General features: G+C 39.0%; 2 protein-coding genes across 2 annotated transcripts; both read left to right on the forward strand.

Moving 5' to 3' along the window:
- Positions 1-13,026: 13,026 nt before the first annotated feature.
- On the forward strand, positions 13,027-14,245 carry LOC135712195 (uncharacterized). The gene is made up of 4 exons (XM_065235156.1): positions 13,027-13,125; positions 13,178-13,523; positions 13,583-14,068; positions 14,130-14,245. The coding sequence occupies exons 1-4, from the start codon at positions 13,027-13,029 to the stop codon at positions 14,243-14,245; spliced, it is 1,047 nt and encodes a 348-aa protein (XP_065091228.1).
- Positions 14,246-20,792: 6,547 nt separating this feature from the next.
- On the forward strand, positions 20,793-21,149 carry LOC135712196 (triosephosphate isomerase-like). Its single transcript, XM_065235157.1, has 2 exons — positions 20,793-20,915; positions 20,970-21,149. The coding sequence occupies exons 1-2, from the start codon at positions 20,793-20,795 to the stop codon at positions 21,147-21,149; spliced, it is 303 nt and encodes a 100-aa protein (XP_065091229.1).
- The last annotated feature ends 3,962 nt before the right edge of the window (positions 21,150-25,111 follow it).

Genomic DNA, 25,111 nt, shown 5'->3' on the forward strand with positions numbered 1-25,111 from the left:
CTTCCGCCAGGTTTCATCTGTGATCCACTCTTTCCTCTGGGTGCGCAGCTCACCCAAATTGTTCTCGCTTGTTTCTATAAAGGCATTCTTGATGGCCGTCCATTGTTCTTCTACGCTGCCACCTTCTGGAACGTCCGCAGCTCGAGTCTCAAGTTCATGAACAAAAGACCTTTTACCGCTGGATCTTCAAGTCGGCGTGTGTTGAACCGCCGCGCGAGTCTCTCCTCCCGTCGCTGGATCCGCGCCATGCGTAGGCGGATTTCACCGATTAGAAGGTGATGGTCAGACGCGATGTCGGCGCTGCGTGTATTCCAGACATCAAGAAGGCTTCGTCTCCATTTTCGGCTGATGCAGATGTGGTCGATCTGATTTTCGGTATGTCCATCACGGGAAACCCACGTGACTTTGTGCACTAGCCGATGGGGGAAGAGCGAGCCCCCGATCACCATGTCGTTATTGCCACAAAATTCTGCCGTTCTCGCTCATTTCGCCGAGACCATGGCGTCCCATGACACGCTCATAGTCCGTGTTGTCGGAGCCGATCTTCGCATTGAAGTCGCCAGTGTAGATCTTGATGTCACCTTATCCACGACGGCATTCAGTTGACTGTAAAAATTCTCCTTGTCCTGTAGCTCGGCAGCATCGGTTGGTTACGAACCCGTGTTCTAAATCTGGCAACGATTATCCTCTCATTAACAGGCTCCCACTTGATGAGCGCAGCACTTGCCTGGACGCTAAGTAGGAGACCAACTCCACGATGGCGGGGAGCGTTTTCACCTCGAATACCAGAGTATAGTAGTATCTGTCCCGACGGCGGTTTGTGTTCTCCAAAGTTTGGCCAACGAACTTCACTCAGTCCCAGGATTTCTAGCTTCATGCGTCGCGCCTCGTTGGTGAGTTGTGCCAGTTTACCCTGCTGTGCTAACGTCAGTACATTCCATGATCCAATTCGTGTCCGTTGTTTTGCGCTAAAAGTCGTTGCCGTTAAATCAGTTCGATGTCTTTCTCTGTTGGTTTCTGTAACAATTGTAAAGGTTTCAGAGACAGTAGGTGGTTGGCCTAAGGTCTCCTATCCGCCGTGATGGGGCTGCCATCTTAGGTGTAGCTTCCGGGGAAGAGCATTTCTTATTCAGCCGCTGGATGCCAGTCAGACGCTGTTTGAGCCGCACCTCCATGGTGAACAGACGCTCGGGTTGGCCAAGCATTTCCTCCGCGTCGCACCTTCTCACTCTGCTATTGTCGGATTGACAACATTGCCCAGGCTACGCCAACCAGCTGTGTCCATGTTTCAGCTGGCAGTCTTTTGTGATTATATGACTCGTGGAGGCGTGAGGTAGAAACTTGTGAGGACCGGAGCTAGGTATATCGCTCCTTCCAGATTGTCACTCACTATTTTGTAGATAATTGATCAATTAAAAGATCTAAATGCTCTTCAAATTTATTCCGTCCACTAGTGGTCCTACGTCAAGCTTCCGTTCGTGCCCCTAGGCACAGATCCTTCTACTTTTTTTTAACATAATTTCAAAGTGTTGGCGTAGCACATTTGGTAGAATTAAGGTTTGCTAAATGCGGTCGTCTCGAGTTCGGTTCCAGTTTCCGATGGTGTGCTTGTAACTAATTTCGATAAATTTGATTCACAGCAAAATAAACTCAATAAATTCCTTCATTAAAAAAATACCGTAAGCAATATTTAACCCGGCTTCAAGAGAAAGCTGTGTAGTGATTATTGAATAGCCGGGAAAAGGTTGAATAAGCGCCTTTCAAGTCCACACACAACTAAACAGCAGGATAACAGCTGGTATAGAAACGTTAATGAATATATGCAATAAGAGCTTGTCCCAACCGTCCCACCAGCCATAAGTAACTAACTAAGTTCGCCAGATTTGCTTGTATAAAGGTTGAGTAAAGGTTTCCTAATATCGTATAACGTTTTAATACAGCTTGAGGCTGTATAAATGAAATGAGTAAAGCGTTTACATTGTGAAAATTGTTAGTTGGGAAATGTGTTTCTCAACAAATCCTGGGTACCTAGCTTTCCTTGATGACATTTTGAAACACTTGCCGAGCTGCTTTGAAGATATTCTGCAGTTCCTTCGTCTAAACCAGGTCCTGATGCTTTCCTGATAAGTGGGTGAAGATAGAAAAGATTAGATTGAACATATCTTTCGTACCTGTACGACAACGACTGATTCTATGAGAGCCGGGTTACGTAACTTTTAAGCTCCGTAAAACAATTTTGAATTTCTTCTGCGCCACATCCGGAGAAATTTTATAGATGTCTGTTGTTTGGTGTTCAGTTCCTCTTCGGTGGTGCTCATGGAAAACAATCTCGATAAAACTGAGTTTTCAGAAATATGCACAGCCTATTTAAGCATTAATTGTAGTTCGATCAAATGTCCATAGAAAATGATTGGAGAAATTAATTACCCGTCCATTAGTAAAGTTTAGACGCTGTTTGAGTCACTATAAACAATAAATTATCCCGTATTTTTAATAAATCACTGCTAATAACCTCTAAGAACCCGTTACACAGTATATTACGAAATGTTATAAAACAACACTCATCACTTAAAACAGTAGAACCCGAACAAATGTATTTTTCTCATTTCTTGTTCTGACATCTAAATCAAATCAGTGTTCACTCGGCTGTCGACAGAAGCAGACCACTCTCAATGTGTGTCACGCGATCGTCTGTTTACTCGGCAGCAACCATTGTGTGGTCCTCCTCATTGTTCTTCATCAGCAGTTCTTTTAGTCGATGCGTCGTTGACTTTGCAAAGCAACCGTTTCGTGATGAATGTGTGAGTGCTGACCACGTTTTGCGTCCATTGCTACAATGGAAGCGCTCTGACCCTCGTTGGCGAATCTGCCATACAAGTAAACCAGTGGAAGCGGCTCCCGTTCTGGTAGAGGAGGCTTATTGGATAGCGGAAGATAAAATGTTTATTATGTTGTACCTTTTGACTATCGTTTTAAGATGTATTGTATAGTGAACAATAATACTCGGCTCTGTAAAGTTAATTCGGTTGAGCCTTATCAAATAAATTGATAATAATAAAAAAAATCTAAATTAAAAACAACGTCTATCTTCTGCATATTTTACAGTATCGAAAAAGTAGCTGCAGCCTGATGCAGTGAACGGTAGGATGTCTTATCTGAAGAAACTACACTGATCGAAAAAAGTAGATTCATCTTATCTGCCATTTTATATATGTCGCCCCCCTCGCATCAAAGCATCATGAAGGTCAAAAATTGTGCAACCGTAATATTTTCGATGTCATGTTCGGATCTGCTTGCATGAACAGCCCCTGACACCATGATCGATTAATATCGAATTAGGGAGAGTTGACTGTGTGTACTTCAAATGTTGATTGAGTAGAACCTAGACCATTAATTCGTCGTACCTTGATGGACTCCATTGGAAATACCGTATGCACCTTGGCTGATTCGTACGCAAAATCCCACACTTGAACACCAACGACATGCAAGACAATAGCTCACCCCCCATCTGCACCTTCTGTTCTTCAACGAAGCACCCCCTCATTACCATATTTTCATGAATGTTTATTGGATGTAAACTGGTTGTTTTCTCATCGCAAGCAATTTCCCGGACCACATTGTCCAAAGCGTGTTGCTGTACTGCTGTTTCGGAATCGTTTAGCAAGAAAAGATCACCCGGGACCACATTCGGTTTCGGTGTGTGTATGAGCGAGTGCATCTTCACAAGATTTTTTATTCATGAAAAATGCAAAACATGACCGCGCAATAATCAGCAATAACTGAGCGCAAACAGCCAAGAATAAGATGAAGAAACGCCTGTACGGGCTCAGAGCAACAACGAGCGACTGGGCACATAAAGTACCGGCAACAACGATTGCATTGACAGCTTTTATTACCGCGACAACTGCCTAGCTACCGTTACCGAGATATAGACTCTATCCAAGCGATATGGCAGGTCAGAGACTCCGGTCTGCTAAAAAGTATCAACAGTTATGATGTCGTCCCAGCAGCGATCGGCGTTGGCGATTGAACTCGCTGCTCATCGGTGCATGTTTGGCTCTCAAAGGTGCTTCTTCAGCCGATTAAATCAGCGTTATCAGCGATTTCTGCGAAGGGAGTTCATTCAGGGTCTACCGGCGGTGGCGACGGTGGTTGTGCCGAGTTCATGCCAATAATTTATTAAACGAACAAAAGCGCAGGTAGGCAGGTACCAACCAGCTGAGGCCGAGTGGATTGTGCATAAATGAATATTTATGCCCCATCGATAAGCTTGGTGAGTGCATTATGAAATCGCAGAATTTTGCACGCAGGCGGTTGAGTTTTATCGATGGATTTCTCGAGTTGGTGATGTAAATTTGCTTTTCTTTTCATAAGTATCTGCGTGGAATTTTCCGAAGCAAATCGTTCCTCGAAAGAGATGATTGATTGGATTAGTCTTGGCGTCCTCAAGTACGTATGAATTTTTTATGGTTTCATATGGGATGTTTCTACGAATCGCCCATCCATCGATAAGTCATTCCGCAAAGCTGCTTGAAGCACACCACGGAATGCGACAACTGCAGCCAAGAGGTACATCGAATACATACCTCAGCTGGTTCAATTATTTACGTCCGGGCGTAAATTCGAAATTTACGTCAAGCATAAAATTCAGCATTAAAGGCAATACATTTCTGCTGGCGAATTTCGGTCAGGTCAATAAAATGTAGCGACAAACTAAAAGAATGCTCATAAATTAAGTTTCGGAAGTTTCGCCCAAAAAAAGTACAATTAATTAAATTGATTTCTTCTTCTGCGTCGTGCACTTAAATTTTGCAAAGCATTGCAGTTTGAGGAGGGAAAAAATCGCACGAAATATCACCTTGTAGCATATTTCGTTACCCACTTTGCTTGGCCGATGAACCAGCGGATTTTGCTACGTTGCGTCGTCGGTTGATGTGTTTTACGATAATGGAGGTTGATTTGATTGCCGTTGTTCGATTTCGATTGATTTCAAGAAGTTGTACAAGCATTCGGCATTGTTCCCTTCCTGTGGATCGAAATGTGCATCACACAGCCATGTAGCCGGCGGTAGTCATAACTAGTATTGGGCAGTTTTACAATAAACAAATCGATCTCACTGAATCGATTTATTTTTCTATACCGTGAAAATACAAGATATTCTTTTCTGAGTCAATTTTTATTGTAGCAATGTTCCTTAAGAACTTTTACGACATATTAGCTGGGAGCGTCCCACCTCCCTCCTTTGTGCTGTATGACTTCTCAAAAGAATCGCACGTGGCACGCACCTGGTCCATCGGCATCTCGTCCCAGATCTTGGAAATGAGCTTCTTAAATTGGCCAGCATGTACGACCATACTGGGAAGCCACACAGTCTTCTCGAGAAAATCAGTCAAATTCTCCCTAAACCACGCATGGACAATATTTGCCGGATGGGCCGGTGCACCGCCCGAGCAAAGGAGGATAACAGAATGAAATTAAAATGATAACAAATTTAGTTATCGTTGTTATCCTTTAGATATTTTGTTATCATTTTTTCAAATTGTTGATAACTGAGTGATAACACCATGCATTATCATGTACGATGAACTTAAGTGGGCTAAATAAATTTCTTTCATTCTGTTATAATTGTATGATTGGGCATAATTTTTGAGTGTTTTGTATACTACTTGCAGAATTCCTCAAATGTTAGTCAATGTTTTGGACGATTTTTTTTTCTTTCTACAAGATCGAGGTTTATTATTTCAAAAATCGTTTATTAACTATTTACTATTAAAGCTCAGCCTTTTTAATTACAGAAAATCCAATTTATTATGCTGTGCTAATTAACTTGTGTATTTGGCTTACATACAGATATATAATTATTTGTTTTGTTGCCGTCTACGACAGATGCACTTACACATGGTCGAATAAGTTTGTGCACTTTTTTAAGGTGACTCTGATCGCTGTAATCGTACGTATACATATTATCATAAATCTTTTTTGTGATTAATTTTACTCCAATAATATAAATTTCATCATTTTTGTCTGTCAATACATGCTCAATTCGAAAAAAGTCAACACCGATATTGACAAAAGAGTCGTCATAACCTAATTTCTCGCAAGATTTTCTGGTACAGAACTGAACATTATCATAAGTAAATCTGGCATGGTAACTGAATTCCCTTTCAGCAATATGATCGTCGATTATCAGTTCATTTGAATATTTAAATAGTTGTCTGTTATCGAATTTCAACCGATATGTTTTTTTTGAGTGCCACAATCGAGAATGCCATGATTTAATCAGACTATTTCCAATGAGTGACGTGTCGTGGCAAATTCTGTTAAATACGTACTTATTTGTTATTTGCACCACGGGATGGCTATTTCCTGTCCTGAATCTTAAAATCATTCCATTTCCGTTTTCACATGGATAAAACGATGAATTCCACAGTGCTCCAAAATTCCTAGCACATTCAGCCAGATGAATCACTACATGAATATTGAAGAACATGTTTTCTTTACCGAACAGTTTTTGGAACTCCTGAACAAATTTAATTAGCTGCTTTTCCACTTTATCAATCGTCTTGTCCGTAAGGTGCATGTCCAATAGCTTGAATATACATGTTGATAGAAGCATAAAGTTATCCAAGTATGTTTTCGGTAGAATATCAACCATACATGGGTAAAAATAGTGGAACATCATATTCTCCCAATCATTAGCCTTGTTTTTCTTCATATCTTCAATTTTTCCAGGATATCGAGAAAATAAGCTTGGTGTCCTAATGCTCAACATCCTTTGTTCCACTTCTTTAAGCCTCAGACCAATGTAGTACGGTTTAGTATGGTTTGACGACGCTGTGCACAACTCCCATATTTGCCTTACCACACCAAGCAGTACTGCATGCATATAGTCGAATGGGAAACCTTAACGAGAATGAATTTGTTACGGATCAGAATAAAATTTTAGGGGGCATCCATTAATTACGTAAGCACTTAGGGGGGAGGTGGGTTTGGAGTTTTCCTAGGCTAGATAAAATAAAATAAACGCTAAATAAAATAAAACAAAAATCACTTCTATTTGAAGAGAATCTTTCAGAGGAGGGAGAGGGTGGAAAATTTTCAAAAATATGCTTACGTAATAAGTGCATGGCCACTTATACAATTATTTTCATATTACCTGTCACAATGTTACACTGAGATAATTATCCGTACAAATTTCATAAACTACATCGTATGAACGCATGCAAATACAAGCCTGAATCAATTTCATAATTATCTTATGTTTTCATACTCCGTCTATAGTATTCATAATTTGATACAACAAATGGTATACGAAAAACATTAAAATTTCATAAACACATCGTATGAATTATTTAGGTTCAGCTTACGGCAAAAAATCATACGATGATCGTATGAAATTTATTTAGACATTGCAAATCAAAACAACAACAAAACACAAGATGGCGGATCCAGCTTCAAGACGTGGCGCAAGGCTCGGTTAACCTGTAAGTAAATTAAATTCGTATTGTTTCATTGTAGTTTACAACTTTATTTACATTTTTAGACAGTTAAGTAAGCTGCTGCAGCTGCTTCTGCTTTATCGATTTCAAAAGCACGTCGGAAGTGACAACCTGATCGGGTAAGTGTTAGATTTAATTTTTGTTTTTGTTTTGATAATTTAATACCATTGTAAAATTTTTTGAACAGGAATCGGACACGAGTACAACCAAAGTACCCGCAAAATCGTAAGCATAAAGTCCTCAGTTGGTTCGTTATTTTTTACAATACCGAAAGTGATCCAGCCCTAAGCTAAAATAAAGAAAACCTAACCTAACTTTACAATTTTTGTTTACAGAAAAAAAAACTGGATGCTCAAGGACTTCATTTACCCCCTGACGATAATAGGTAAAGGTATTGTCAAAACCGTCATTTATCCTATGTGATTAGGTGAATAAACACTATACCTAAAAATCCAAAATCACATTTTTTTTAGTACAATCAGCCTATTCTACTCGCTAGTAAGGTGATGTAACTAGTGAATTGATCCTAGTCACCTCGTGGAGTATCACGCCACCACGCGATAACTATTGTCACTTCACTCACCATTCACAATAGGTCTCAATATAATAAATATAATAAATAATAGCTTGGTTTAACGGCTTTCTCAGTCTTAATCTCACTCTAAAGACTACGATTTAATCTGCCCGACGCTTCGGTCATAGGTTTTAGTTCATGGTACATTGTCGAAACGTCGGGCAGATTAAATCGTTGTCGTTAGAGTGAGATTAAGACTTAGAAAGCCGTTAAACTAAGTAAATCACTCAAGTACTAGTCGTCATCATCACTAATATAGTAATTAATCAATACAAACTATATTTATCATTCATATCCTTTATAAGTTTCATACGAAATGACAAATGAAATTGTTCGTAATATCCAATGATAGCTATCGTTCGTTTATATTGAGATTCATAGTTATATGCATGAAAAATCATACGATGGCTGATTGACAAAAAACTGACAGTTCTTCATAGTTCGGTCGTACGAAATTCAACATATAATCTTGTCGCAAAAAATCATACGATATTTCTATGAAATTCGTTTGATTAATAATCTCAGTGTAGAAATGAGCTTCAATCATTTGATGTCGAGTTTCTGTATGATTTCTGTTCTGAGTTTTTTTAAACGGATAGCGTACTTGATTGCCAAGCAGTATTTCTCCTTCGTGCAGACAGAAAGAACAACCGAATTTCCTATTAAATTGAGTCGAGTTTTGCAATTTTGGTCTAGCCACCGAATCCAGACAGTTCTGAATGACTACAACTTTATAAACATCAGATCCTATGGAAATTCCAGTGCTCAATTTAATCATCTCTTCACAAAATTCTTTAAAGAATAATGGCATGTTCGGTTCACCTTTGCTCAACCAAATAGCAGTAAGCAATAGGTTGTTCTTATCGAAGCGAATTCGTGGGGGTAGGTTGTTAATCGTGACAAATATGGGATAGCATGGTTTATTGATGCTCCAGCGATAAGGTGCCGCTCCATCCGTGTTGACTGATAGTGAAATTATGTTTTCAGTTGCTTCTTTGCATATGTTCTTGACGACTTTTCCTTGGCTTATATCACTCCCTCCCCATGGACATGGAGGTTGACGGTACTGAAGCAAAGGGTTATGTTTAATTTCTTTACATTTGCAACGATGATGATTTCCTATAGTGACACATATCACCTTCTTAATGCTTCAGTATACCTCAAACGATTAATTCTTGGTTGTTAATAGAACTTCCTTGATGAAATCGGCTGCTTCATGCAGACTGAGCAATTCTGATTATAGTATCAGATTTGTTCTGTATACAGAGGAACTGGGAGGGCTTATTAGAAACTTCTCACCAATAAAGTAATGATCTTCTAGTAAATTTTGCATATCATTTTATTAAAATTTTATTTTATTTTAGCATATTATTTTTGTTACAGCCAATTGGCATTAGTATACGATCAGCGAATCCAAACAAATAAAGCAACCAACGATACAGACAAAACGGTTGCTACGACTACCATGACAAACTCGCTCTGTAACATAGCTCGACCCGAGTGGTAGATGGATAATGATATATTGCTTGCCTGCTTTGTTGCAATATCCACGCTTGAGGACATAGCTTGATATGAATCGAGAAAAGAGATAACATAAAAATTTCCATTAACACACGTGTATCATCTTCGGCTTTACTTCGTGAAGCAGCTTGCCAACAATTTGCTCGTTTCCTTCTACCGCCACGAGTGAGTTGTGTCGCACGGGCTGCTTGTCATGAAAAAGAAGGAAGAAGATTATATCATTATTGCTTTTCACTTCTGACATAGCGTTATTATTCGGTTCGTTGATCGCTAGTCATTTTGTCATTTGGAGATATTTTTGATTCCTTGTATACGATACAAAAGATTTAATATTACTTGCTCGTTTTTGCGTAAAATAATCAATATTTATTTTACTTGTAATTACCTATGAAAGTTTTTTTCAAGTTTTTTTTTGTGATCTGAAAATTTACCCAGTTTGGTTAGAAGTTTCGAAGCTAACGCATGTCCACAGGCCTAATAGAAAGGTAGGCAGGCTTCCACTCACTTGCTATAGATGAGTGATTTTCGGAGTTTTGAATTCGTTAGATGTTGTAATGGAGATTTGTGCTGTTGGATGCTGGAGAAGATTGGAGGGCGGGTGTTTGACGCATATAGCCTGTCAATTTCGCTTTCAGAGTGTCGCAGTCAGCGGTTTTATGATTCGTGAGCGCTTACGATTCGTAGAATCGTTGATTGTGACTGCAAGTGGATTTTACGGGTTTTGTGTGTCGGACGCTTGCTTTTTGGCCTCTTCTTGTGTCTAACATGTGCAGAGTATCATTATAACGTCTAATGGTTTTGAGATTCCTGGTGGCGTGAAATATATTTGTGAGAATATCTTTTTGAGATTTTAGCAGTCACGTTTTGTTTGTAGTTTATATTTTATTTATTTCATTTAATTATCGTAAATATTAGTTATTCAATAATAGATTGTTCATGCATATATTCGTACTTTGACGCGAAGCGCTGTGGATTATAAGATGCTCGATGACGAGGGATCGATTTTGCTTACTGAGCAGAAAATCATGGATTGAACCCCAAGCTCTTCCACAGCACAATAAATCGTCCACCATTTGTATATTTGATATTGAACATTAACCTCGGAAACTATTTGCATATCAAGCGAAAACGTAGTCCAGTATTGTCGCGAAGCGTTATGGTTCTGAGATGCTCGATGACCCTGGAGGGATCGTTTTTGCTTACTGAGCAGAAAATCATGGGTATAATCCCAAGCTCTCCATCATGACTCTTAAAATTCATTATCACTAAACAAAATTAATATGTACTTTCGATAGCCGGCTATCGAGAGATTAAATAAACAACAAATAAACAATACATACTTTTGGTTGCATCGCCAACTTGAGGTGAATCCTAACCGAATACCCTACCCAACCCTCCAACTCCGTAGCACTTATGAGGGTGTCGCTAAGTCGGTGGCCTCTCGTTAAGTAAGTACTACATCAACATTTCCTTCCCTATCCCTAGTTATGGTAAAGATGGGCGTGGCCGGGAATAGCGACAGTCATGCTTCTGTTACTCTTGTTTAGATTGGAACCAATGTTTACTCCTCAGCATTATTCCTGAAAGTAGTCTAACTGAGAATTTCAGAAGAGACGTGAGTGTCGCTAGTATCCAATCTACGAAGTATATCATAACAACGCTAACGCTAACGCTAACTTTTCCTTGGCTTATATCACTCACAGCTTCCAGCTTAACCGTATCTTTGTAATCAGCAATTTCTTTGTGATACTTGAGCATTGTTTCTCGCAACTGCTTCTCAACAGGAATAGAAATGAAAAAGTCAAACTTGTTGTTTCCACAATCCGGTGTAGAGCAAACAGTATGTTCATCTGGGGCCGATTTTCCCATGCCAGATTGACACTCGGTACTATAGTATACTCGAGAATGCTCGTACGGGTCAGGAAATGCAGCAGCAAATGTTTCATAGCTTTCAGAGAATAATTTGCAGCCTGCTATCAAATTCATCATACGGAACAAATCAACTAACGCTCCTTGTGTAAGCTGATGTTTTATGAAAAAGTTCAAAATCATAAAACGAGCTTCTGCTATTGTCACATCAGAATGAAGGTAAAATACCTGAAAAAGTTATTGTAGCCATTAAATACCATGAAATCCGTAAACTTATCTTTTTTAGAATATACCTTGTTGAATCCAAGGCAATCGTCACGGTCCTGATAAGAAAAATCTTCCATTTCAGCATCTTCGTTCTCTTCTTCGGTTTGCATATGCTCAGCGGATGATTCTGAGCAAGTGTCAGTAGAATCCGTAGAATCAATAGAACAATTAAATTCATCATTGAATCTGGTAGGACTATTTGTAGGTTCACTTGGATGCTGAATATCGTTAGTTTGCGATGTAGAAGGTTCTTGCAAATTGGCAGTATTGATAATCATTGAACTCTCACATTCATCCGGGTCTTTTGCAGTAGATTGCACTGTTTGTGAAACATGGTTCTCAACACAATCGGTTTGCAGTTGTGAATTTATCACAGCGGTTTGTTTTTTCTTCTGAAAATATCGTATGTCACTATGATTCAATAATTACACTATTTGATAGATATTCTTACCTTATGAACATATTTCGTATTGTAGAATTCGTTTGCTATGTAGTAATGTCTTTTATTTCGCCGCGAGTCCATGAGTATTGCAAATTTTTGATAAGCTTATTTAATTAATAAATACTCGCATACTACAGCGAGTACGACATAAGCCTCAATTAATGTGATAATAGTAACCTCCAATCGCTATTATAATCGGTTTAAATCCCGATCAAGACTGTCGGACTGGTTTGATGTCGTCGTCGGTATCAATTGACACGATCCTCAACAAACATTTGACAGATCTTTTTAGTAGGGACAGCTGACAATGATAATAAAAGAAAAAATAATAGTTTTTCTATATTTAGGTAGGCCCATTTCATTTATACAGTATAACTAACCTATTCCACAATTCTGATAACATGAACTATTACTTTTATTTTTTTTATTGTTCGTTGATCTTGACTTGACTTGCTCGTTGACTTTTTTTTCTTTCTATTTTGCGGAACAGTTATCAAAAGAGCGGGCGACCCTGGTTAACATTCTAACGTCTCACACCAAAAGTCATTCAAAGCTGCGATCTGGGCTGAGATAAAACTTCTTTTTCTTCTTAGAAATTCAATGTTCTCAAAAATAAAATAAACTTCACTGTGGGATCAATAATTTAAAAAACGCAAAATTATTATTCATGTTATCAATAATGTGGAATAAGTGAGTTATACTGTATATGCAATATGGGCCTACCTAAGAATAGATAAACTATCATATTCTCTTTAATTGTCATACTCTCTCGGCATCGGCCATCGTCCATCTGCATCGGCCAAAAGTCGCGTGTGTTCTGAAATTCGTGAGTATTTTGTGAAAAAACAGTAGAAATGGGTCGGAAAAGAACAACGGTTGCAAAAAAGCGTGTTCAAAAATGTGCGACAAACAAGAATATCGCATTCGTGGTGGATATAATTCCTGAATTGAAGGTAAGAAACCTTGTACATTTTGGTACTGAACGTAACCTCTACATTGTTCTAGGAAGTTGAGCCACCAGCCAAAAAGAAAGCTCAAGTTGAGATCGATCTTCAACTGCAAACATCTGGCAGCGACTTACAGGCGAATCCTGTTTTCGAATTCGTCAACAAACCTGAATCAGTCACTGAATGTGCCGGTTCCGATAAGGAAGTCACTGAATATATCGGTTCCGATAAGGAAGACGCAGATGTGCGTAAGCTGCCACCGATAATCCGCACATATCGCCGAAAAGCATCAGTTGAACAATTAATGCAAGATTGGGACAACGAATCGTCAGATGAGCAGGAGGTGAATCAGGCAAATGACCAGGAGATAAACCAGGTGAACACCACACCAAACCAAGTAACAGGTAGGCTTTATTTTTTTCATCATATCAGGCAATCAATCAATCATTTTTTTATGTTCAAGACTGCTCATGTGGAACGGCGGAGGAGGCCAGGAAATATAAAAAGATGGTGGAGTCCCTCCAGATGGATTTGTCGGAGGAAATTTTAAAAACCAAACGGCTTGCTGAGGAGAATGCTAGATTGGTGACACAAAACGGCAAACTACAAGAAGCTCTAACATCGAAACTACTACCAGAGCCAGAAACACAATTCAAAGACTGCGGAGAATACATCGATGCCAACACGTTGCGCCAGTTTTCTCTTGAGGCAGATAGTGATTATTTGTTCATCAAGTTTATCATGATGAGACTTTGGCCTGAGGGATTGCTCGGTAGATCAGTGACGGGACGTCAGTCAAACAATCCATCTGGTCGTCCGAAATCTGTACGACAGGAAGACAAAACTGGAGAGGGCACATCGGCCGGAGCAAGTATTTCAGGGGAGAGTGCTGATGGAACCAGTGTTACCAAGCTTGCGTTGGAGAAGGAAAAAGTGGACTATTGCATGCGTAAGTTTATAAGAAAATTGGTCATATTTGCTTAATTCATTGAATGTCGTCTGTCTTACAGGTTGTCTCCACGAACGTCGAATCTTTTTGCGAAATGACGTAAAAACTGCAATGGCCCGTTCCAAAGCAGGCACAAGTTTGATGACGAGAGTAATCGCGAATGCTTCACGATCGTGATTGTTTTTGTTAAGACAATCACTTTTTTTTTTGTTTTTTATTGCTACAATACCTGTTAACTTTTTGATTTTAACCGGTTGTGGATTTAATAACCATTTATTTTACCATTGCTCTTGTTAAGTTTAGTGTTACTCAAGTGTCCGCTTGGCGATATTGATTCAGTTCTGATTATAAGCATCGATTAACTTTATCGAAAATAAAATTTCTTTTATTATCAAGTTTATTTTTTTCTTTGAAAAATCACAAAAATTATTATCATAAGTGCGGAGAAAAAGAAACTAGTTGATAACTGAATCTGCTATCAGATGCTTTATTACAATATCAAGTTGATAATAAGATCTGTTATGCAATCAGACAAAATACATTGCAGAATTTGTTATCAACTTGCTTTCAATGATATCTAAACAAGTTATCAACATGATATTTCTAGAAGAAATTTTTGTTATAGTTTTTGTTATGTTGGCTGTTAATTCAGCCAAGTTGATAACAAATTTATTTATCAAAACAGATGATAACTTGATAACAAAATTTATTATCAATGAGTTATTTTCCTTTGTTCGGGCGTCCTGTTGAAAGACGTAATGATCCTTCCCGTAGAGGTCCCGAAGTGCCGGGGCAAGAACCTTCTCCAGAACCTCGGTTTTCTCGATAAACACCAGTGGGAGCTTCCCCGAGCAAAGTAAAATATCAAATTGATAGCAAGTTCTATTACCCGGTTATCACTTTTTGATAACTGAATATGCTATCATTATGGTTGAATTAACAGCCAACATAACAAAAATGATAACAGAACATTGCTCGTTGGATATCACAAAATTAACTAATTTTGTTATCATTGATAATATCTTGATAACAAATTCTGTAAGCCATACAAATTTATTCCATAAATTTCAAATCATGTTATCATTTTGATATCAAAGCCTTACGCTGATAACTGAAATATGAACAGGGATTAAAAGCACTATTTTTTATTGTTGTAATGCGAATAATATTTAAAGTTTTGAACTAACCTTGCATCGTTAATAAATATAAAGTAAATTTTTCATGATAACAACTGATAACAAAATTGATCAAGGCTGATAACTAAATAAGTTATGCGATAACAACTGAAAACAAAATGATATCTGGGATAACAAGACTTGTTATCTAGATGATATCGGGTTGTTATTCTACTTTGCTCGAGTAGTGCTGCTAGAAAAAAAGAATCATGAGCAGTTTGTTTGGTTAGCAATCAGTAATGGCTAAATAATCTTTTCCACAAACGTCGGATTGTTTTGCGATCCTCGAAGAAAAGTTTTGGATTGATTTATTTTTAGAGAACAATGGGCGACCTCGATAGATTTTTATTTGATAAAGTAAGTTTTCCCATGGAAAATCCGCTGGCGTTAAAATATAGTTACACCGACCGACCTGAAATTTTACACAGTTACTCTAGGACCTAAAAAGCGCCCGGAAATCATACTGGAACTGGAATTTGAATTTTGTCCCATCCAAGGGGTTGGTCACTCCGCACAGTGTGCCAAAAACAAGCTTGGGCACACCTGGACACAGTCATTGGCACTGTTTGGCACCCATGATTACAATTTTTATGATCTTTAAAGTTACTGGCAACACTGAACTTTTTCTGCGCCTGTGCAGTGTGCATGTGTCAAAATTTGTTATTGATGTTGCCACAATTTAATCAATTTGTTTCAAAACACAACCGTGAAACTGCACCAAGTCTCGCCATGGATTCTCCTAAATTGAATGGTCAGCGTACATCCTCATGCCTGTCCGAAGAACAAGGTACATCATTTCGCGCCGGACGACGTACAATCATTCCGACCACCCAGCATGAAGAAATCAAGACAATCGCTTGCATAGCAACACTCCGTTATCAAAATCGTTACACCGGTGACGGCACATTTCCTCCCAGACAAAGAACAGCTGACAGCGGTATCGTGACCGGACCGAGGTTTCCAGCCACGGCTACACGAACTAGCGATGCAGCTCCCACGGCTGCGGCTGCTTCTAATGCTGCTGCTGCTGCTGGTCCGTCTCCTACAACATTCTTTTGACGAATTTTAGAGGAGACGGACCAGCAGTAGCAGTAGCATTTTAAGCAGCCGCAGCCGTGGGAGCTGCATCGCTAATTCGTAGCTCTGGCAATACACTATTTAGGTTATGTCTTGAAGGACGTTCGACTGTGCCTTAAATTTAGCTTTGATATTGTTTCAATGAAGGGAGAAATCAATAAGTGGATGTAATCAAGATCGATCTTCCGCCGGGTAGGTTCGAATCGAATTGGAAAGGACATTACAAGGGGGGGGGGTGTATGCGTGGTTTTGGATGGTGCAGACAATGACGATGATGATCGTTGATGGTGGGGTGAGAGCTGACGAACGAGTTACGTCGTTGTTTTTGCTTTCCTGCTAAGGACATGGACTCCATCTTACATTGGTTCATCGTGTTCGGGACCAGGGCTCTAAATTTTCGAAGCTCTAAAATGAACTCGTGTTTTGTTTCTCTCATACATACGTGTTCGACGCTTCCTTTCTATAACGCCTAGCTATACTATCAGCAAGAAACGAAAATAAAAAAGCAGGACGCTTAGAAGGAAAGGCTGACTGTGGAACTTCTCCTCGTTGCTTTGCTCATCGCTTTCAATGTAACTAACGTCGATTTTCTAGTTAAACGAAACCTCATTATGGCTTTCAATCCCCTTTCACGAACACTCTATCACCGCTCTTTCAATTTGTTTAAAATGCGTTATGTCCCGTTTTTGATCATTTTTTTTAGATAAATATATGGATGGAAGATAAATTAAAAATATTACGTGTAATCTTCACGTGTTTTCACGTGAGAAATGCTTTAAATGTGTTATTTCATTTTCCGTCATATACTTCATGAAACCTCTGTTGATGTGTTTCATGAAAGAGAAAACTATCAGAGTCGAGCGCTCTGTCGCTCATCCGTTTCACCGAAGCTTGAAAGGAAGACCAATGGAGTGACGGGAGAAAGAGAGACAAGCGATTGAACATTTGTTTGTGCACGCCGGCTGCGGTTCTAGAATGCTGCGAAGCTGTTCGACTTTAACAGAAAAAGAAAGCCAGCAGTCTCTTCGTCGCATCAATTTGGTCGATTGAAGCTGATATTGTGACGCCCTGTTCGGGACAGCCGCCCGTCACCGAGATGGACGTCACTCCACCGGACGCTGCTGCCACGACGGAGGTTGTCGCGGCCGCTGCCGACATTGGGTTGCCAGCACTCCGTTGGCAGAAACGTCATCCACGAACATGTTGCTTGAAGTCTAAGACAATCTAAGACAGCTGATGAAAACATTGAGAAATTATGCTCCGTCCACCTAGATGTTGCGCGGCAAAATAATCGTGATAAATGTTGAACAATCGCGTACATGTAGGAAGTAAACATTTATTATTTTTATTTTTAAATTAGGCAAGCTAATTATGAAAAATTTAATTTTCGTAAATAATTATTCACAAAAGATTTTTTTAACGCATACGTGTCATCAATGCACATATAAACCTACACGGTAAGAAAAAAGTACCCAACGGCCAGTTCACTTTTACCTACTTTTGACTAGTTTGTCTCCTTTTCTCCTTCTAATGTTGTCAAAAACTGAGGAGCAAAACCACCCAACAGGGGTAGTAAAGGTTGGGAACCTAACGTTGAGTATAATCATATTTACCTACTGTTGGGTACAACTAACTTACTTTTGGATTGAAAGCTAGTGGAAAATTCCATACGAATTGCACACAAGTAAATGAAAATTACTTTGACCCGCTTTACCTACTTTTGGGTTCCTGCACTATAGTGCCGAGATGAGTGAAAAGAACTTATTTTTGGGTACTTTTTTCTAACCGTGTAGCATAAACACTGTAGGCTGCAGTGCTGACACCACCAATGCACAGTGGTCCAGAATGTAGATTAAGGTGGGATGATATGTTTTGAGCCTGAAATTGCAACTTTAAACTAAAAGTCTCTTCTACAAAGTTGTTCCTTATAGTTAGGCCCTCATTTTTATGACAATGAATTCTAGGGTGGTTCCTATTATCATTAAAATCAAAAATCTAACTTTTTTGTTTTAATAAATTAAGGTATGCATTCTTGGGCAAAGCTGTGCTAATTTCAAGTAACTTTGTTGATAATAACTTTTTTGTATCTCTCAAATTGGCTGATTTAGAGCTATTTTATTGAATTGAATTAGGGTGGCTCTTAAAAAAACAGTTGTTTTGCTCTAGTTTTCTTATTTCAAATTTCTCAGCAAAGGTGTCTTCAAATAACTTTAAGATCAAAGCTTTTCAATATCTTTCGCCGATCAAGAGTTATTGACGTTTTTATACTAAAAATATGCATTTTTCAAATTTTTATATCTCTGGTTGGGGCAAACATAAAAAAGTTTTTTACGGCATTTGAAAGGTCTTATGTTATTATCAATAATATGAAAAAATTGGAGGTAAGTTATTTTTTAAACTCGTTTAAAACCAATTTGAACTTATTCATATCTTTTACTATATTTGGGTATACCTAAGAAAACTAGAGCAAAACAACTATTTTTTTTAAGAACCTAGGGTGAGAATTTCTTTGGCAAAGTTATAGCTGAGCTAATTTTAAGCAACTTTGTTGAAAGTATTTTTTTGTATCTCTTAAATTGGCCGCTTTAGAGCTATTTTCTTGAATTGAGTTAGGGTACTCAATTCAAGAAAATAGCTCTAAATCTGCCTAAAAAATTATTTTCAACAAAGTTGCTTGAAATTAGCTCAGCTATAACTTTGCTGAAGAATGTGTACCTTAATTTATTCAAACAAAAAAGTTATATTTTTTATTTTAATGATAATAGGAACCACCCTAGAATTCATTGTCATAAAAATGAGGGCCTAACTATAAGGAACAACTTCGTAGAAGAAACTTTTAGTCTAAAGTTTCAATTTCAGGCTCAAAACATATCATTCCACCTAAATCTGCATTCTGGACCACTGTGCAATGGTGGTGGCTTTAGCAACCCTCCTTCTTGGCAGAGGATTGGTTGCCACACAGAGAAAAAAGATAAACCTAAATTTAAGTTCTTTTTACTTAATTTTAAGTAATTTTGAGTTTTGCATCCCACTCTCACTTTTTGTTGTTGTCAAAAACGGAACGAGAGATTCGACTTTCTCATGACTATCGTTCAATAAGCTATTAGTGAGTATATGAGATGTTCTCAAATTTGAGTCAATTGAACTTAATTTTGGGTAGAAAATACTCACGAGTAAGTAATTAGTTTTTGCCGTAGTCAAATGTAAACTACTATAAGCGGTTTAGGGCCCATACATTAATTTTTTCCTTTGGTTTGTTTTTTCCGTCGATCTTGTTTTCCGTGCTGAGCACCAATGCTACCGACGCTAGGAAGGCAGCTCCCACACCTGGACCCTACCTATCGACCCATCAACTCATGAACCGGGGACCAACGGCTTTACTTCCCATCCGAAGGAAGGCGTGATCAGAGATGTTATGCCTCAGAACATCCCGGCGGCGCCGACTGGGATTTAACCCAGGCCTGCTGGGGTGAGAGGTAATCATGCTTACCACTACACCACCGGTGCCGCTAAGGGACCATGGTTGACAAAAGATTGACGGTCGTTGTACGGGGTCGGCTGCTTCCAATATGTAGTCCCAACTGGAGGTCGTGTCGTTTTTGTAAAAATTGAAAAACAAAACAAAAACAAGAGCTGTTTGCCAAAAAAGGCATTATTCACAAGCAAACAAAAGTCAGTTCAATGACTTCTCGGCACTGTCAGAAAAAAGTTGGCGCAAAATAAGTGTGTAGAGTGACCACCCCTTCGTCCCACACTAATGGCCACGCATCCTCCACCCCTGTGGATTCAAAAAATGCTTTGTTGTTTCCAAGAATCATCTTTGCGGCAAATGCAACGCAGTAGGCCTGGCTATTTTGATGTTTGTGTCATATCTCATGTCGTTTTCGTTTTTGCAGTGTAGCTACACCGGTGCAACACTTTTGCACCGAAACCGTTCGTTTTTGGTTTTGGTGCTACACCGGTGCAACACTTTTTCTGCACCCCTCACGATGGTGTAGCACTCGAAAAATTCGCGGTGTAGCTATATGTTTATCGCAGAACACCAATACATAAAAAAAACATGGTTGTCAAAACTCTCGTTTTCGTCGTGACGCAGCGATTACAGCTGATTACAGTTTTCAATTTTGAAAAAAAAAGAAGTTGGAATAGAAGAACTATTTTAATTGTTTGGATCCTCTTCATCGGATTCAGAGGATGAATATTTTATGATGTTTAATATTCTTAACAAAAGAAGAAAAACATTGCACAGAATGAAAAAAATTCAGGTGGGCGTAGTGGATCGCTATTTAGACGAAGAGGTAAGCATATTTTGCTTTTGAAAATAATCAGAATGATGAGTTAAAGGAAAATATACTTATGGTTTGCTGAACTTGACGGTTTTATCCATCTCCGACAAACGTGCAAACCGTAGCGCCAACCAAATAGAAAAAAAAAAAATCATTCGTAAGTTCTGTGTTGGTGGCAACTGAAAAATGAACGGCGACAAGATCAGCATCGCCGAGCTGTGCAAAATCTCGACCACTGCTAACAGTGAGGTTACCGTCGGATGCCCGTTCCCCTATCTGACCTTGGTCCGCTCCCAGCTACTGGACAGTGTTTGTGTTGCTAAAGGTGCCTTCACCGGTTAAACTTCGGCGGCTCTGCTTAAGGATCTGATCATGGAGTGTAAGTCAGATGAACTGATCACCGACAAAGTTGTGCAAGGTCTGGTCGAAGGCCTGAATATGATCGCTTGCATTTTTAAGACGCTGCAGGACCTGAAGTCGGTCAAAACGAAACCGTTTGCAATCCACCTACTGCTATTTCTCGACAGTACTCCAGCCAATTGATTTTTTTTATAGATAACTACTTCATTATTGATTTTAATCTAATGCTCTGCTGACGCCTGAGATATCATTAACGAGATGAATCTCTTTGATCCACCTTGCTCCCCTTCATTGGCCAGAACATCCACCCACACTCGCTTTTCCTGTATGGGTTCTCTTGAACCATTTTTGTTGAATTCCCACATAAACAATAAACATAACCACAACCAATCGACCACCAGTAAAAAACAATACTTTCTACTGTAACTGATAAAATTGATTGAGGAAATCGCAAAAAAAAAACATTGTTAAGATACTTAACAAACCCTCTTGTTTACTGTAAAATCCTCAATCGAAAATATATAGGTAATTCCACCCGAAACGAAAATAATATTTATCAAGCGGCAGAGAGTTAACAGTGACAGATGAATCTGATATCACACACACCAATAAAGCTACACCGCAAGCGTTCGTTAATTCGGTGCAAAGTGTAGCACCACACCGGTGTAGTGGAACGCAAAAACGAAAACGACATCAGATATGCTGCAAACATCAATATTGACAAGAACAATGATTAGGTGTTATCTAACTTAATCATTTTCCAGGATGAAAACAAAAGTGTTCATCACTGGAGCGGCTAAAAATGGACAATTTTACAAGGAGGAATGTCTCCAGAAGAGAATTTTGTCATTCATTCAGCCTCACGAAGGTTCCGTAAAGTTCTAGTCCGGTTTAGCCAGCTGCCATTACAGCAGGGATGTCATTGAATGGTATAAGCAGAATAATGTCGATTTTATTTAAAAAAGTATCAACACCACCTGATTTGGAGAAGTGGCGGTAAAAGATGGCATACCGTGGAGACACCATATTCGAAGCGGTTCCTAAATCGACGCACTCAATAATGTTCGACTCTTTTCAATCATTATTTTTGAAATGTTACTTCTGCAAATATTAGTTCCTGTGCTCTAGGGATTCTGGTGTAACAAAGTTTAAAAAAATATCTTGTCAAAATCGAGATGCGATAAAAATAAGACAATTCATCTAGCAGGGAGATGAAAAATTTCTTTTTTTTTTGTCGAGACAGCAAAATGGTGTTTTGAGCAAAGTTTTAGAAAATCTTAAAACAAATATTTTTGCTGAAGACGTCAACCCTCTGTCTCTTATGTTTACATAGATATGTTATTTTTTCTGGTAAGAGCCTTCAGTAAATCATTTTTTTGCAAATAACTTTTCAGGAAGTAATTTTTTGACATTAATATGATATACACAAATCTAATTAGAGCTGGAATTAGGGCGTAACAGCTTTGGTAAACAATGGCTTCTCTCGATGATTTCTCGGAAGTCATGGCTATCCCTGGCAAATCGACATCCCCATCGAGTAGAGGAAGACTTCTCCTACCCGATGGATATGTTTGTTTGTGTAGGTGTGCCTTGAATTCCGAGAAATCAACGAGAGAAGTCATTGTTTACAAAGGCTGTTACGCCCTAATTCCAGCTCTATCTAGAAATGTTTGTTTTCTAAAAAAACGCTTTTTGTCTTGGGAAGCAAGTCCTTATCTTCAATATTTCTTAAAATATTCAAGTTTTTGATCCAATATTAGCAGTATTTCCAAGGTCAATAGCTCGAAGTTGGGCAAAATTGGGCAAACCAGGCTGATTACATTTGAAAGTATACTTAAAATGCTGCCCAATGCATACCAAATCATTAGTCTTTTCTAGTATTCTCTGCTGATCTGCTTATTATCAAACTATAGGGTCACGACTTCCCGTATAATTGTGATTACAACCTATGTCTCAATATAGTTATATATCATCAACCGTTTCATACAATATCAAAAAAAATAATTATTCATCGCTACCCATTTCCTCGGTCGCTTACTTCTGTTCCACCATCGGTTCATGCATCGGTAGATGGATCCAGAAGAGTTTGAGCATCTTCGGACAAAAGCAGTTTTGCTTGTCAGATGATTCAAGGACCAATGTTGGTTCAGTTACCCGTTTACTACAACAAACACCGAGAATCACATTCTGGGAAGAACAAGGACCACTTTTCGTTCCATCAATCGGTCACTACTGCCGTTACTGTGAATCACCTGCCGGGGAGAACAGAGACCAATCGTAGCTCAGTCATTTTTAAACACTACAATAGAAACCGGGACTCACCTGCCACGAGAAACAAGAACCACTGTTCATTCAGTCAACCTATAATATACACTACGAATCACCTTCTTGTCCAGTCAACCGGTCACTACAATTTATAATATGGAATCAAAACTTTTACCACACGCGGCTCTTGTTTTGCATGCCTACTTAGATTTAACCGAATTCGAATTTTCATCCTTCGACACCAAGAGTAAGTGACGCATTAAAAAGCCTCTATGTACAAATGCAAGAAAACCATTATCTGTACACGGTTTACTATAGTTTGGTAATGAGCAGATCAGCAGAGAATACTTAAAAAAAAACTAATGATTTGGTATGCATTGGGCAGCATTTTAAGTATACTTTCAAATGTAATCAACCTGGTTTGCCCAATTTTGCCCAACTTCGAACTATTGACCTTGGAAATACTGCTAATATTGAATCAAAATCTAATGTTGAATCTTTAGAAATATTGAGGATAGGGACTTACTTCCCAAGACTAAACGGCGTATTTTAAGAAAACAAACATTTGTGCAGAACATACTAATGTCAAAAAATTACTCCCTGAAAAGTTATTTGCAAAAAATGATTTTCTGAAGGCTCTTACCAAAAAAAATACATATCTCTGCAAACATAAGAGATAGATGGTTGACGTCTTCAGCAAAATTGTTTTTTTTTACGTTGGATAACGTCTTTCGGCAACATACGGGGGTACAAAATTGAAAACAGTCATTTTGGATGCGTTACGAAAAATTAAAAGATTTTGAACGATAATAACTCAACCGTCTCTCGATAGATTTACGAGATAACGGCATCAATCGAATGGAAATATTTCTAGCAATTTGCTGAATGTTTCAAAACTATTGATTTCATTCTGTAAACTATTGAAAAATTGTTAAAAGTAAACCATTGTCTAAAGATGGTGAAAATCGATTGATTTTTTTTTTATATTCTTATACTTTCTCCAACCGAGACATCAGATGCGAGTATCTGACACCTCTGATATTTTCTGTTCTACTATATAAGCGTCCAACAAGGTCGCCCGTTCCATCATTGTCTATCCGATCGTCGACCCAGCAGCAGAGCAGCAGAGCAGCAGTACCAGAGCAGCGGAAGCAGAGCAACGGCAGCAGAGCAGCGGCAGCAGAGCAGCGGCAGCAGAGCAGCGGCAGCAGAGCCTGGGGGCGAAAGGGCAACTACGCCGAGTGCGTTGGTGCCAGTGCTCCGGTATACTGGGCCGGCGTCATGGAATGCCCAGCTGCTGCAGTTCTCAGTCGGTCGTATTCACCGTCTGCTCCGCAAGGGCAACTACGCCGAGCGCGTTGGAAAAATGGCCCTTTTCAGGGCCACAACATTATCAAGAAAGAGTTTAACGATTAATTTTCTAATGCCTTTCCGACACTTGAATATCGAAAGTTGAATCTTCGCAGAGCCATAGATTCCATTTTTATTGCATTTCTACAAAACTTATTTCAGAATCGAACTCGTCTTCACAGACTGTGTGAAGAAGAACGATGCATCATCGAGCACAACCCGTTCCGTTCCAAAATCGTCCTCATCACAACTTCCAAAACAACCATCTACCCTCTCGACATCTCGAGTGGATTTCCCGGTTCATCATACCACCTAGCGCTGTTCTACTGATTGGTAATAATATTTACCCGGAGTTCACCGCACTCGTGGTTAAAGCAAAGCGCCCGGCATGCAAACCGCTCATCAAAATCGCCATCGCCATCCGGTACCCATGCTCGGCATAACCATCATTCCAAAACCACAACCAAAACGGCCCTTTTCAGGGCCACCAATAATTCGACAAAGAGTTAGTTTTGAAGAAAATTTATTTC

This window comes from Ochlerotatus camptorhynchus, unplaced genomic scaffold (genome assembly GCF_037179485.1).
Source record: "Ochlerotatus camptorhynchus isolate MF236.1 unplaced genomic scaffold, CSIRO-AGI_Acam_v1.1 ptg000463l, whole genome shotgun sequence".
In the NCBI taxonomy this organism is placed as follows: Eukaryota; Metazoa; Arthropoda; class Insecta; order Diptera; family Culicidae; genus Ochlerotatus; species Ochlerotatus camptorhynchus.